Genomic DNA, 15,577 nt, shown 5'->3' on the forward strand with positions numbered 1-15,577 from the left:
CTCTCAATGCCTACCTGCTGATGGCTGACAGAGCTAATGAGTCAAAACTGGCATAAATAGTGATAATTCTATACTAGTCATCAGGTGTTTTAGAACAGTTTGATTGTGATTTTTAGGAATACTAAAAGTAGATTTTGTTCTCTAGGAACAAGGAAAAGTTCTGGAGTATAATGGGTAGTTGCAACCAAAAAATCAGCAGTCTTGGAGAAGTGACCTTATTTTTCTCCTAAAGGAAAATGGAGTTATGAATAGCTTCTGTGACCTGGAAGATTAAGGCAAAGGAATTTCTAGGTGAGCTGTAGAGAAAGTATGGTCATGTACCACATGTTTTGCTCAAGTATGGACTGCATATAAGGTGGTTGTCCCATAAGATTATAATATTGCACTGTTACTGTAACTTTTCTATGTTTCAGTACACAATTAGTTATCATTGTGTTACAGTTACCTGCAGTACTGAGTACAGTAGCATGCTGTATAGGTTTGTGGACTAGGAGCAATAGGCTGTACCGTATAGCCACAGTGTGTAGTAGACGGTACCATCTAGGTGTGTGTAAGCGCACACTATGATGTTCATGCAAGGATGAAATCACCTAGTGATGTATTTCTCTGAACATATCCCTGTCATTAAATGATACATGACTGTATTTGAGTGTAGGAGTTAGAGCTGAGGCTGAGAAAGAGAAAAAAAAAAAAAACAACAACAAAATCAATTTGAGCGCCAAGAGAGAGCCACTAGGAGGGGAGTTAAAAGTCAGAAAGAGACAGTACTAGCTGGAGGAAGGTAGCTCTGGAGGGCTGTTGTTCCAGTTACCTGATAGCAGCTTCTGAAAAGATGAGAAACAAATGAAGGAATATTCTTATTCCCCAGAGCCCATCTTGAGATAGACTTTCACTGAGTGAGTGATGAGATGCAGTATAACATGGCTCAGTTGTGCTAGTCAAATAATTGGCTACCAAGTCGCTGACCCCTGCAGGGTTGATAAGCTAACGGGTTGTATGTATCACCCATCCTGACTTTGGCCACTGTATGGCATCCTGCCATTTTGCCATCCTGTAGTCTATGGAAGAACTAATACACATCGTCAAATGTCTTCTCTGTCTGTCTTGCTCTTCTTTCCCTGGACCAAGTAACATCCCTAGTGCCATGGTTACTGTCAAGAATATACACTTGTTTTTTCCCTTCTTCAATCATTCCCATGTATTATTTATATATCTCTCCTCTCGACTAGATGTAAATTCTGCTGAGAGCACGGGAACCCTTGTATTACCATTTGAATCCTTTTAAATGTCTCTGTGCTGTTACATTTTATCATTGTTCAACATTTATGGTTTACTAAAATGGGAAATATTAGTGGACTTACATAGGGCCTGCTTCATAATTATTTTCTGTTTTACAAATAAATATATTAGGGTTTTTTTCTCATTGTTAATGGCATGAAGAACATTCTAATTTCTGCTATAGGTAGGTCTCATCCATAAATTCCATCTACATGCTGTTGACTCACAAATTTGCATCTCTAGCCAAGACCTCTCCCCTGAGCTCCTGATTCATATTCAGCTGCTTACTTCATTTCTACTTGAGTATTAATAAATGTCTCATACTTTATATGTCCAAACTGAACTGACATTCTCCCGCAAAGTTACCCCTCCTCTTGTCTTCCCCATTTCGGTAAATAGCAACTTCATCCTTCCAGATTCTTAGGCTATAAAATCTTGCAGCTCTCTTTTGGTCCTCACTTTCTCCCATGCCTGATCTGTCACCAAACGCTTTCGGCCCTGTATTTAGAACCAACCAGTTCTCAGCCCCTCTCCTGCCATCACCCTAGTCTACTGAGGGGTATATCATCTCCCTCCTGAATTACTGCCATAGTTTCCTAACTGGTCTCCCCACTTCTGTGCTTCTCTCAGCAGAGCAGCCAGAGAGCCTCTTAAAGTGTAAGCTGGATTATTCTTCTCTTCTACCGAAAACCTTCCAATGCCTTCCTGTCTCATTCAGAGTAAGTCTTTACAGTGGCTGGTTCACAAGGTGCAGCCCTTGTGACCTTGCCTGTCATCATCTCCTGGTGCTCTTCCCCTCTCTCTCAGCTCCAGCCTCACTGGCCTCCTGGCCGCCTCCATGGCCACCTCCCCCATCCTCAGAGCATTTGCCTTTGCTCTTCCTTCTAACTGCAGTACCTTCCTCCTGGTTTCCACCTGGCATTTCTCCCTTATCGCCTGCTAGTCTTTGCCCAGATGCCACTTTCTCAATGAGATCATCCTGACTACTCAGTTTAAAATGATAGTGTTCCTGGCCACACTTCATTTTCCATCTCCTTCCTGTAGCAGGTAAATTCTGTGATGGTAGGAGGTTTTTTTGTTTTATGGTTTAGTTAATCACCATATCCCCAGTGTTCAGCGGAGGATCTGACAAAATTTTGGTGCTCAGAAATAGTTGTGAATCAAATGAAGTAGATTTGGTTTATTCTTGGCAAACTTTGAATCTTCAAAGATTGTCAGGCACAATTCTTAATCTTGTAGTACACCTCCAGATTTAGCTTCTCAATGTATATTTTAGGTATGTCTCATAAATTATGAAAACATTGATATGCATTTACCTAATCATCTTTAAATCCTAATATTTCGCTCTGCATTACATGTCAAATAAAAGTTCAGTAATATTTTTAACATTGCTATCGGAAATAGATCACTTAGAAATTAAATTGCTGTAAGAACAGCCTTGAGTTCAAGAGATACATTAGTGACTATCAGAGGAATGACTTAAAAGCACCATAATACATATTTTTTCTCCTTTAATTTTTCTAAGTCATTGATGTTAATTACTAAGTAAATCTGAGTCTTAAAGCAGATTGTTGAAAGGTTAAATTCTGGTACGTGCACGCAATTACTTGTATCTGCTGCTGGTAACAGAAGTTATTGAATAAGACGGTACTACAAGAAATGACAGAGCTTTAGCAGGTGGCCTTGAGCGTGTGTGTGGGAAGAGGGCAGAACATGAAGCAGCAAAGAGTGAGCAGATTTACCAGAATGGAATAAAGGCATTAATTATATCCCAAATGAATATAAACAATGCTGGGAAATATGAGACCTGAAAAATAAAGATTCAGAATCAAACCATGGAAATAATATATAGAGATGTTACCATAGAGTTGGGCTGCCTAAATTTTTAAAGAGAAGTAGGAGGAGGAGCAGAAGGAAGTACAGTTGAAATGTGGGTACCAGTATAATAAGTCAGTTGCCTGAATAAAATAACCCATGGTGCACCTGAGCCTTGGTAGGTGATGCTTTGTAAAAGATCTGTCTTTCTCCAAGTGCCTGGGAAGAGTTTGAGTTCTAATGTAGGGAACACATGAAGGAGCAACTTGGCTTTTAAAGCTTGCCATAAGGTGGTACTTGTACACCGTTTCACTAAGGAACTGAGAAAACTTTAAACCCCAAACCATTGCATGATGTGACTCCACTGTTTCATTTAAGCATTATAACAGCAAATACAAAAGACCATTCTCAGGTATATAAGAGACATTGTCTCAAAATGCAAACAAAATGACTTCTATCCACAGTCGAAAGCACTTTAGAAGAACCAGTCCCCATTTGTGTCTACATAATTTGATAGTTATATTAATGCCACAATGATTTGGATGTCCAGGAGCCTTATATAGGTTTTCATTTTAGTCTATCATTGTATCTCAAACTGTTAAGTACATAAGAATTATTATGCAAAGGTATATTTACATAATCCATGTTCATTCTGTTTCATAGGATGATTTAAGAGGTTTTTGGGGATGAGTCTTGTTTCTCACTCTTTGCTTTAAAAGGTAGCACATACTTAGAGCAGAGTTAATTTGATGATTCTTTGCAATTACAATTTGCCTTTACTTTGCTATACAGTAGTACCCTCTTATCCATGGGCGATACATTCCAAGACCGTAAGTGGATGCCTGAAACCACAGATAGTACCAAACTCCTGTATACACTATGTTTTTTCCTATATGGTAGTGGATAGGTAGCATTTACAGCATGGATATGCTGGACAAAGGGATAATTCATGTTCTGGGTAAGATGGAGCAGGATAGTGGGAGATTCAATCTCCTAAGAATAGCACACAATTTAAAACTTATGAATACTTATTTCTAGAATTTTCCATGTAGTATTTTTGTGCCCCACCACAGTTGATCACAGGTAACTGAAACTATGGAAACTGAAACTGCGGAGAAGGGGGGTCTACTATATATACATATGCTATATATGCATATGTATACTATATACATTTTATGTTTAAATATATTTATCTTGTGTGTACATTTATATATGTATTTTGATAGGCAGGCACAGATACAGCAACACCATCTCAAAATAAACTTATATCCTGATTTTCTGAACAAATCAGAAGTAAGTCGCATACACGGTGACACTTATCCTTCATACTTTGACGTGCATCCCCTAAGAATAAGGCCATTCTCCTACATAACCAGGATACTAAACTACAGTCAATTCCCCAGTTGTCTTTTGTAGCTTTTTTTTTAATTCATGATTCAGTCTAGGCTCGTGTGATTGTGTCTCTTTATGCTATTTTCAGTTTGAAGAGTATTCACATCACTATCCTTTTTGTTTTTGTTGTTTTGTTTTTCACCACATTAACTTCTCTGAAGAGTCCGAGATAGTTATCTTGTAGAATGTCCCATACACTATGTTTGTCCTTCCCATTGTTTTGTTATGATTAAATTCAAGTTAAACATTTTTTTAAAGGATATATCATAACTGATGTTATGTAGTTCTTATTGCAATACATCAGAAGGCACATGATGTCAGCTTGCTTCAGTATTAGTGATGCTATTTGATTACTTGAATCAGATGGTGACTACCAGATCTCTCCACCATAAAAGTACACTATCCCCAATGAAATTATTAAATAACCTGGGAGATAATACTTTGAGACTATGGGTATCATATTCTCCAGCAATCTTATAATAATTATTAGCATCATTGATGATTCTTGTCTTGATCAGTTACTACACTGAGAGTTGCAAACTGTTGATTTTTCTAATTTTATTATTCCATCTACATTTTTATCTGTCCTTTTTCTATAAAAGATAACTCTTCCCAACTCTATGTATGTTTTTTCCAATACTACTTTGGATTCATGGAATTTTTAAATTTTTCCAACATAAATTCCAAAGTTACTGTCATTGTTCATTTTTATGTGCAAGTTATCACAATAGTAGCCAGCAGGAGCTCCTTCAAGATAGCCTACACAAAATGGTTTTTTAATGGTTATAGCTTTTCGTGCCTTCTCTAAGAAATCTTTGGAAAAAGGTGTAAAAATATTCTCCTGCACATTCTTCTAGATGTTTTGTATTTTTGATTTTTATGTTTAGGTCTGTGATATATCTTAAATTATTTCTTACATGGTGGGAGTTAGTGTTCGGACATTTTTTTTTTCCTTCAGTTTTGATATCTGATTGTTCCAGCACCATTTGTTGAAAACAAACTGTATTTTCATCATTAGACTGCTCTGACATCTTTGTCAAAAGTCAGATGATCATTTATGTGTGTATCTACCTAGTTTCTCCATTGTGCCTCATTGATCTATTTGTTGATTCTTATGCTAGTAACCACACTGTTTTGATTACTGAAGCTTTATGGAAAGTCTTTAAGTTAGGTAGTGTAAGTCTTTCAATTTTGCTCTACTTTTCCAAGATTGTTTTGGATAGGCTCATTTCTTTACATTTATATATACATTTTAGAATGAGCTTATCAGTTTCTGTAAAAATAAACTTGGTGAGATTATGATTGGGATTAAGTAAAATCTGTAGGTCATTTTGGGGAGCATTGATATCTTACCAATATGAATCATTCAAATCCATGAACATGAACATGGTATATCTCTCCATTTATTTTCATCTTCTTCAGTTTCTCTCAAAAGTGTTTTGTAGCTTTCAGTGTTGAGATCTTGTGTATCTTCTATTAAATTTATTCCTTAGTGTTTTGTTTTTGATGCTTTTTTAAACGGTCAGCCTCAGTCTTTCCCTCCCTCCCTCCCTCCTTCCCTCTTTATTTTGTTCTTTATCCCCCTTTCTCCCTTCCTTTCTCTTTCTCTTTCTTTTTTTCTGCATCTAGTTTCTTCCCACTCCTATTCCCAGAATGAAGGAATTGGTAAACAGGTGAATCACAAAATTTTAAATGAATGCTTGATAATTTTTTTTTTTGAATAGGACAGCAAAAGTAATCTTAATGCAGCATGATAGATGTCATTATAGAGGTCTGTGTACACTGTTTTCTGATGGGCGGAGAGGTGTAGAAGAGTGGGAGGGAACAAATGCTCCCCTGAGAAAGTGACCTTTGAGTTAAAGCTTATCAAATGAGGTAGAGCCTCAGAGATAAGGAGAGTGGCACTCCAGTTAGAGAGAAGAATATTTTTTTTAATAAAAGCAGAGGTCTGTGAGAATGTGATGCCTTTAGGCAACTGCTTGTGATTTTTAGCGTGGTAAAATGGTTCTGTAGAAGTAGGCAGAAGCAGGCCACGTGTTAGGTTAGGCAAGATTAAAGAGTTTGAGCTCTACCCGAAGATCCCAGGAAACCATTTAATAAATGATCTCATAATCTACTTTTCTAAAACATTTACTGCTATTGACTCAGTGCTTGACTCAATGCCTTTAAAAAAAATTGGACTAATGCTTAATATTGGGAAAATTTCCTGTTACTGTTCAAATTTTTGGCTATCACTGATAAAAAGTTGCCCTATATTTCTAACCTATGGCCCCTAAATATTGCATTCACATTCCTCTCATTTGCTTCTTTTTCCTTGTCTTCTGAGGCCAACTGACAGTTTCCAGTTTTCTTTGAGCTTATTTCAGTGTTTTTCTTGTATCAGTGATGTGTTTCTCTGTCTCTTTCAAAACGTGGAGAAGAAACTTCAAGAGCCACATTTTCAGAAAATGTGGAAATGGAGAATTATTCCACAAAGTTTGAAATTATACAAGTCCCCCCCCAAGTTAAAAACCAGTGCAATGAAACATTTTAATGGTTAAACAGAAATATCTGTCCTCCTATTAATTTTAGTTTTTACTTATATGAGCTTTGAATTATGTGATGTTTTAGGTCCAAGTTCTAATATGTTGGTACTACTTGTGGGAGCTGTTCTGAGGTTTAAATGACATATATCTTAAGCATATCATAGTATATCTCAGCATTGCACCTGACACAGTAAGTCTCAATGTAAGGAAGTTACTCATTTTGTTATTATGTTAATATATGGTAACCAATGTTATGTAATATGTAATAATATATTAATATGTGCGGTTAGTTTATACTTTCTATACTTTTGTTGTGTGGTATGTTATGATCTTTTGTTCTTTGTTATATGTTACATTGTTACATGTTCTTGGTCAGATAATGTTAGTATTTTGCTAGCTTTATTTAATGATAGGCTAGCTTTCCTTTTTAATTCTCTGAATCAATATGTAGGATTTTATTTTTCTTTTATTTCAAATTTTGAAATGCCTATGAGACTATCTGACTCCAGTCCTTTTGCCAGTTGATTCTTTTTCAACTTTTTCAGCTTTCTTTTTGGGGATAATTTATTTTATTCAGGCCAACTATTGCTTCTTAATGTAATTTATATATTTCCAGAGTATTGACTTTCCTTATAGTTTACAAATGTAATTAGTGTAAAGTATTACTTACACTTTGAAAGTTGCCTCTTCTATAGTGGCACTTGTATTCCTTTATTAATACTCCGCTACCCAATTTAGGTTTATATTTGCCTTTTTAAAGGACTAGTTATTGAGTTTATGTACATATTTTAAATTTGTTTATGGAAATATTCATCCATGTAAAAAAGTAAAGAGTTTAGTATAAGGAATCGCATTCTACCCACCCCCAAGTTGCAACAATTATCATCATTCTCCCTTTGGATTTATTAATTGCACTTATTTAAAAAAAATTATACTTTTTTGCATAGGGTAGATGTAGTTTTTCTAACTTTGTTATTTAAATGCCTAATTCTTTAATTTTTTCTTTATCTAAAAAGTATAGTACTTTAAGTGAGTGAATTTGATAAGCCCAAATTTGACAGCTTTCCACTGTTTTCACTGTCATTATTTTCTAATGGTTGTTTTTTTTACCTTTTAAATATCCTTATCCCAATAGTTATTTTAGGAAATATTGTTATTTATAAATTTCTATTTTATGTGCTTGTTTTCTATACAGTTCCTATAAGATTTATTGAATTAGATGTTTTTTGGTAGTCTAGTTTTATGATGGATTTTGTAAGCATGGTTTATAATCTCCTCAAAATAGCATATAATCTATGACTATAGGGTTAAAAATAATTGACTGTTTTTTAAGCAATTTAATTATAGTACTCAAATAATCTACATCCATATTTGTATCTTTAAAATATTAAATAGGTAAGAAAAGTAAACTAGCAAAACCTCTCATTATGTTATAATCTGTCATTTACTTAGCATTTACCTTTTCTTAGTTTTTAAAGATATATTTTTTATCCCTGTTCTTTCTGATAGGGCATACATTGGTATGTGGTAAATATTAACCCTGGTATAAAATTTATTCCACTTCTCAATTTTTAAAAATCAGAATATTAGCCATACCTGCTGAGTTAAAAGGACATATGTCAGAACATACAGTGTCCTGGCTGCCACCAAAAGTAGTGCAGAGAAGGCTGGATGATTGGGTTGAAATACTTGTTTGGCTACCAGAGTGCCTCTCTGCACCTCCTAGGAAGGTGTGAGAGCTTGTGGGACTTCTGTAAAACACCAGCAGACGGTAGCTACTGCTCCATAGCAGCTGCTCTTTACCATCTGGGAAGTGTCAATTCTGTGCTGAAACAGATGGAGCTGAAGTTTTGGCTCAGGTCTGCACCTAGCATGGGGTGCAGCCTAGATCAGTGAAACATAGACAGCCTACAGACCTATGAACTTAAGAATACATGTAAGTTGCTTTAAGCCGTTGAGTTTTAGATAGTTTGTTAATACAGTTTAATTGTTGAAATAGCTGACTGATATTATAGTACATAGGAGGATAGTTACCCATTGCCATAAAACAAGACATCAGTCTCTTTTTCAAAAAGCAAAACAACCAAAGGGGATTCTCGTCTCTTCACACAAATGTTTTTCTTTGTTTTATAATTCTCCACTCTCTGTATTTCCCCCAAGGTTGGGAAAAATCCTGAATTGTAGATTTAGCTTCCTATGTATACAACTAATCAATACTTAATACCCTCTTTAGAGAGGGATAGCCTTCCTTAAGCCTACCCAGAGAGGATCTCAGTACCAAGGATTGAATATTTAATACTTCTAAGATGTCATCTGGGAAAATAGCCAAGCTCTTTCTCGGAAACAAATGGTTGTAGTCTCCTCAAGTCAACAGAGATTTTTGGGAGCCTGCCCTGTGCCAGTGTCTGACCTAGACTCCAGATAGAACTAATTCAATTGATAATTTGTTTTGTTCCTGGCGTATGCCATGTGCTGCGGTCAAATTCAGGGCCTTTAAAGAGTATACCAGGTGGCAGGAGAGGCACACAGGTAAATGGATTAGTGAAGGTGTAGTGTGGTAAGCAGTGTCATAAGTGGCACCTCCGCAGTCTTGGCAGGGGTTAGAGAGATGAACTTGACTTTGACTGGAGACTGGAACATGGGAAGCATTCAGGGAAGTCTTCCTGATAGAACTGACACTTGTACTGCCTCTTTCTGAAGGATGTGGTTTCAAAGAGTAGAAAGGGGCTTTAGGAACAGTCCTTCTCTTTACACATTAAAAGGAATCTCTGTCCTTCAATGAGTGTCAGAATCACATGGTTCAGGTATCTGGGATCACCAAGATGCACAGGTGATACTGATGTAGATGCAAACCAAAAATCCATTACTTAATTGCATATACAAAGTCCATGCATTTTATGCAATTGCTTATTCTCCCTTGGAATTGCCTCAAGAACCTTCAGGTGCTATCTTTGCTGGGCAGGCAGCTCTATTTCAGTCTGTAGGGTTCCACCACCCAGGCTAGCCAGTCCCACACTAAGAGTTTTTCTGTCTTCCCTCGAAACTTGAATGAAATGCCATATCTAGGAATGTGTAAATCTGGCTTTAAGATAAGTCCAGCACTCACAGGTTTTGTGTCTGTCTTGGCCAAATTAAGCAACCAGAAGTTCATTAAAGTTAACCTACTGTCAGGGGAAATTTGACTGATGGAAATAGGCAACAGGAAGAAGCTGAGAAGATGTACCCCTGTTCTCATCCCACAGACTGCCTTGAGGCGTCATTTCTCCACTTTGCATATCTGGAAATGCACCACTTGGCTGAATGGACCTGCCAGCCATTGACTGGTGTGTCACTTCAAAGCTCATCAAGAAGCCAGTGCAGTGCTTCTCATTCTTCCCTGTTTCACTCATTTTCATCTTATTTATCCTGTATTTTTTTAAGGAATTCAGGCTAAAACATTCTATGTATATACACTTGAGAAGAAATATATCTATTATATTAAGTCAAATACACTTGTATTTAGAAGGTATCTTTAACTCAAGACCTATCACAATAAAATTCATCACAGAAAAATCAAGTCCAGTTTTATTATAAGGGCTAATAATGCAGAAACCAAGATTTCCCTACAGAACACAAATTAGCTGATATGTCCTTAGTATTTTTGACCAGTACTTCCTAAATTTCCCAGTTCACATCTCTTTATGGGAGTAACAATATTTTTGAGCTTTTTCTCTCCTCCCACTTGCCCACAAGTTCCTACCAATCCCCCAAAGAAACTATCCCTCAGGGGTAATTGTTTTTTTGTTTTTTTTTAGTGTGGATAGAGGCTGTCAAATTTGTTTACTTGCTGTTGTGAATTGCAAGGTGTAGTGACACGTGGCTATTTAGTTTCACTGGCAGTGAAGGAGAGAGAGGACAAAGATAGCCAAATGTTTCCAAGTTTAATTAGCATGTTGTTAGCATGAGTCCCTCAAACTAAGCACCCTTCTCTTATTTTCCCTTTTTTGAGTAGAAATTTCATTCAAAAACTTATCCTACCAGTCTGAACCATATATTTTCAAGACCTAGATGACCTACACTGTCACTTTTTATATCTAGACCAATTCGTTGGATTAAGTATAGGTAAATTTTTAAAAAAGAGAGAAAAGGAAGCTCTTTCTCCCTTTTATGATTTCTTTGTTTCCCAGAGAAAAATCACTTTGTTTAGAGTCAAGCTGTTCTGAGTAATCTGTTCTTTGGGTAACTTTATTATTGAAGCTATTGCAAGTATCTATAAATTCTAGCTAATTATCAGTTTTACATCTGAAAAATAATGATTCTCATTTCTCAAGTCATGTGTTTACCATTATTAGCATAATGTTGTTTTATATTTTGAAATATTAAGCCTCAGATGTTTACGGTTGGTATTTTCCTTTGTTGTCCTTTTTTATTCAGGAGGAGTGGGTTTGTGCAAGGAGGAAAGAGTGAGACTTAGAAAATGATCTAATTACTTTGACAATGATTTTCCTCCTAAAAGCAATCCTCAGTTTCAATTTTGAATTTGTTGGATTTCCCAAGTAGTTTAGTGAATGCAAGAATTGAAATTAACTTTTAAATACAGTTGCTAATACACTGTTAGACTGGCTTAAGAATTACTGGGTTGCTTTTTCTTGACGTAGAATGTATTATTGAAGAAATATGTCTTTATTCATCCAGATTCAGTTTTAAAGAACATCTCAGCTATCTTTTTAAACTTCAAAAAGTGTGTTTCATCACAAAAATATATTATTTATATTCATTTTTACTTATTATTCCAGAAGTAGTTCCTAGAAGTCTGACAGGTAATTGTAGTGCTTTGCAAGCTGTGTTGTAAGAGCTGCTGTACTGGGGAGTGCGCCACTGATATTCCTTCACTAGGATGATGTTGATCTCATGCAGACAATTATGTAGAAATACTTTCAGTTTTTGGAACTTTATATTTTCTTTTAAAAATCACTGAAGTAGACTCCTATTGAGATTTTCAAAATGATTTGCTCATTTGCTGACTCTGAGGAAGTTAATTAAATGACAATGACACTCTTACCTAATGTCACCTAGATAAGCAGATAAGAAAGATAAGAAAGGGAAGAGCTGCATAGAGTCCTGGGACATCTGTCCAAGACCCTAACAAAATGACGTTTGAATATAGTCCCTCCTGTTATAGTAAGTACAAAAAAAGAAATTTGAAAAATGTAGAAAAGGTAAAAGGAAGGAGGGAAATATAACCTCATCAGCCAGAGATAATCATTGCTAACATCTGATATATTTCATAGGTACATTCTTGTAAGAATTTGGTTTACATTTATTTTACAGAGTTGTGAACATACTATTTGTTTGTGTATTCCATGTCATATTAGATTTTAATCTAGTTATTATTATAACCCATGTATTTTTTTAGGTCATTATAAATGCTTTGTAAACATTTATTTTAATGACTATACTGTGGCTATACCGTGATTTATCTAATTATTCCCCTATTGTTAGATGTTTAGGTTGTTTTCTAATTGAGACTTACATTTTTATTGAAAGATAATGCACTATTCATTTATATATACATATTCATAAATATGCAGTTTTTTGAATTTTTCATGAGTTAACACATCACTGAAGCTACTGTCTACATCAATAAATTATCAGTAAGTGAGCACAGCCATGTTACCATGACTCAGGTCAGGAAGTAGAACTTTGCCAAGTCCCCTAAATACACCCCCAACCTTGTACCCTCTAATCACTATTCCGTCCCTCTTCCTTGAAGATAATCACGAACCTGACCTCTGATGCCATAGATGGTTTTTGCCTTGAAGGTCTGTAGTTACTTCCCTTTAGATTTCAGAACTAGAGTTATAAGATCAAGAGGTATGAATATTTTAAAGTATCTTATTTCATATAATCAAATTGCATTCAAAATTGTCATGCCCTTTACCACCACACTATATAAAAGTATGGAAAGGACTTTTGTGCCTAAGTGTAGGAAGGGAGAGAAATCAAGGGTCAAGTATAAATAGATGAAGTTCTGGACAGTGAATAGGACCAAATAGGACAATATTACTTTAAAGAAATCTCAGCAGTCTGTTTCCAAATTCAGTTTTACCTTTTTGAAAATGCTCTTCTTTATCTGGCCATTGCCAGTCATTGTGGCAGAAAGAAAGGAGAGCATGGTGAGCCACACACTGGCTCTGCGTACTTCTGGACACAAGTGACCCACAAACCTGTGCCCACGTTACATCCATGGCCAAAGAAAGGACTTGAGTTCAAAGAGTGAGGAATGTATAATCCCACAGGGAGAGGTACTACAGGAAGGGAAACTAGGATATTTGGAAAACAGCCACTTTCTGTTTAATGACTTTGCCCCATCCATGAGGAGGTCAGATTTTTAGGTTACACATCTTTGACTTCTATGATAAAAGCACATCCTGGCTTTAGGAGACCTGCATCTCTGTATAGGGCTGTAACTTCTATAATTATCAGTCCAGTAGTTGCACAGTGCTGAACTTTTTGGAGTGTGTACACTTCTTTTCCAAAAAGAGGCCTGGAAACATTCTTGTCCATTAGGAGGATGAGAAAATGCTAAATTCAGTTTATTAGGTACTTTTCATAGAAAGCAATTCCTTCTTATGAAATAACCTTTTTATAGCTAATTTACAGGCTCTGCTTACATGCTCCAGGAAGGCGTTCAGTAAATAGTTTTCTAGTCCATGTGTAGTGACACTTAGAGGACTGTGGATGTTTTCTCCCTGGTACACCAAGAGAACTGGCATGGCTCATTCACCAAGAGCCCTGCTCCAGGATATCAGGAACGCCTTTTAATTGTGGTCGACATTCTATCTTTCACCTTTTCTTATTGCATTCTTCTTTGTTGCCATTGCTTTCTATAACAACTAATTTGTAGTATTAATTGAAAATAGTAAGCATTGCTTCTCATTTCACTTTCTCTTTATGTCTTCATCAAGACATAAATCAGTCAAAAGACTCTGTTGCTCAGTTAGAGGAATAGTCAGTCACACAGTGGTGAGGGTAGTAGAGTCATATCAGGTGATCTTGGATTTAACGTGGTATCTCTCTTTTATTCCCCAAAGGTTTCTTCTCTCTAGGGATGGTGAAATTGGAAAAAGGCTCCTTTAACCCGCCCCAGGATGAACCACCTGCCAGAAGACATGGAGAATGTTCTTACTGGGAGCCAGACCTCCCATGCTTCTTTGCGCAGCGTCCATTCCATCAACCCCACACAACTCATGGCCAGGATTGAGTCCTATGAAGGAAGGGAAAAGAAGGGCATATCTGATGTCAGGAGGACTTTCTGTTTGTTTGTCACCTTTGACCTCTTATTTGTAACATTACTGTGGATAATAGAGTTAAATGTAAGTTGGATTTTTTATCATGACTTTATAAAAAATATTTCCAGAAACAAAAAAACCTATCTTCTTATTTTTCTGATCATTTCTGTTTCATTTAGCGATTTCCATATTTTTCCAAATGAGATAACATTGCTCTTCTCCAGCTGATTTGGACCTTTCTTGTTCTCTAATGTTATTGTTTAAAACAAACCTGAGGCCAGGCACCATGGCTCATTCCTGTAACCCTAGCACTTTGGGAGGTTGAGGCAGGAGGATTGCTTGAGGCCAGGAGTTCGAGACCAGTCTGAGTAAGAGTGAGCCCCAGGCTCTACAAAAAATAGAAAAATTAGTGGGGTGTGATGGCATGTGCCTGTAGTACCAGCTACTCGGGAGGCTGAGGCAGGAGGATTGCTGGAGCCCAGGAGTTTGAGGTTGCAGTAAGTGATGAGCTATGATGACGCCACTGTACTATAGTCCAGGAAGAAAAAGACCCTGTCTCAAAAAAAAAAAAAGGAAATTAAAAACTTATACTGTATGGGATTTTGAAATTTGAATTTCTGGTGTTTTGCTTTATAAAAGGAGTTGACCAAAGAAATAGGATATTTTAGTAAAATAAAGTTTTATTGGAACATAGGCATGCCCATCTGTTTATATATTTTTTATGGCTGGCTTCTATGCTGATTGAGTTGAGTAGTTGTGACAGAGACCCTCTGGCCCTCCAAGGCAAAAATATTTATCCCCTAGCCCTTTTTAGAAAAAGTTTGATGTTACTTCTTCCAAAAAATGATTCTGGAATATGTTTTAGATGTTTCATCTGCTTTTCTGATTCTTATATTTAAGATTTTGCATGTGTTCATTCTTTACTTTTTTGCAGAGATTACTTATTCATAATTTATGAAAAAGTTTATCCTAAAGGCATTTGGAGTTATACTATATTACCAAATAATTGTCTAGACCAGTATTATCCAATAGAAATATAATACAAAATTGAAAATATGTAATTTCAGCTTTTCTAGATGCCACATTAATAAAGTAAAAATAAACAAGTAAAATTCATTTTAATGATTTAATCCAATATATCTGTTTTCTGCCTAAATCTTGAGTCTATTTACATTCCTCACCAACAAATACATGAGCTCTTCCCAGAAGGCTTTCCTCACAAGGAAAGTTTGTCTGTTTCTTTCATTTCAATAGTTCATTTATTTCCAGGAAGTGTTTGCTAAGATCTAGGTAGTA

At 36.1% G+C, this 15,577-nt stretch overlaps 1 protein-coding gene across 5 annotated transcripts in view; it reads left to right on the forward strand.

Annotated features, from left to right (window-relative positions):
- Positions 1–15,577, forward strand: part of STARD3NL (STARD3 N-terminal like) — a 48,005-nt gene that overhangs the window by 9,726 nt on the left and 22,702 nt on the right. The window contains exons 1-2 of one of the 5 annotated variants that reach the window (XM_045565555.1): positions 213–291; positions 14,084–14,365. The exons of 1 other annotated variant lie outside the window; for it this stretch is intronic. In XM_045565555.1, the coding sequence (XP_045421511.1) occupies positions 14,141–14,365 (225 nt within the window). In that variant the 5' untranslated portion in view covers positions 213–291; positions 14,084–14,140. Of the gene's footprint in view, positions 1–212; positions 292–14,083; positions 14,366–15,577 lie in introns of those variants that run through there. 3 more of the 5 variants (XM_045565554.1, XM_045565558.1, XM_045565557.1) reach the window with 3 other exon arrangements.

This window comes from Lemur catta, chromosome 11 (genome assembly GCF_020740605.2).
Source record: "Lemur catta isolate mLemCat1 chromosome 11, mLemCat1.pri, whole genome shotgun sequence".
NCBI lineage: Eukaryota > Metazoa > Chordata > Mammalia > Primates > Lemuridae > Lemur > Lemur catta.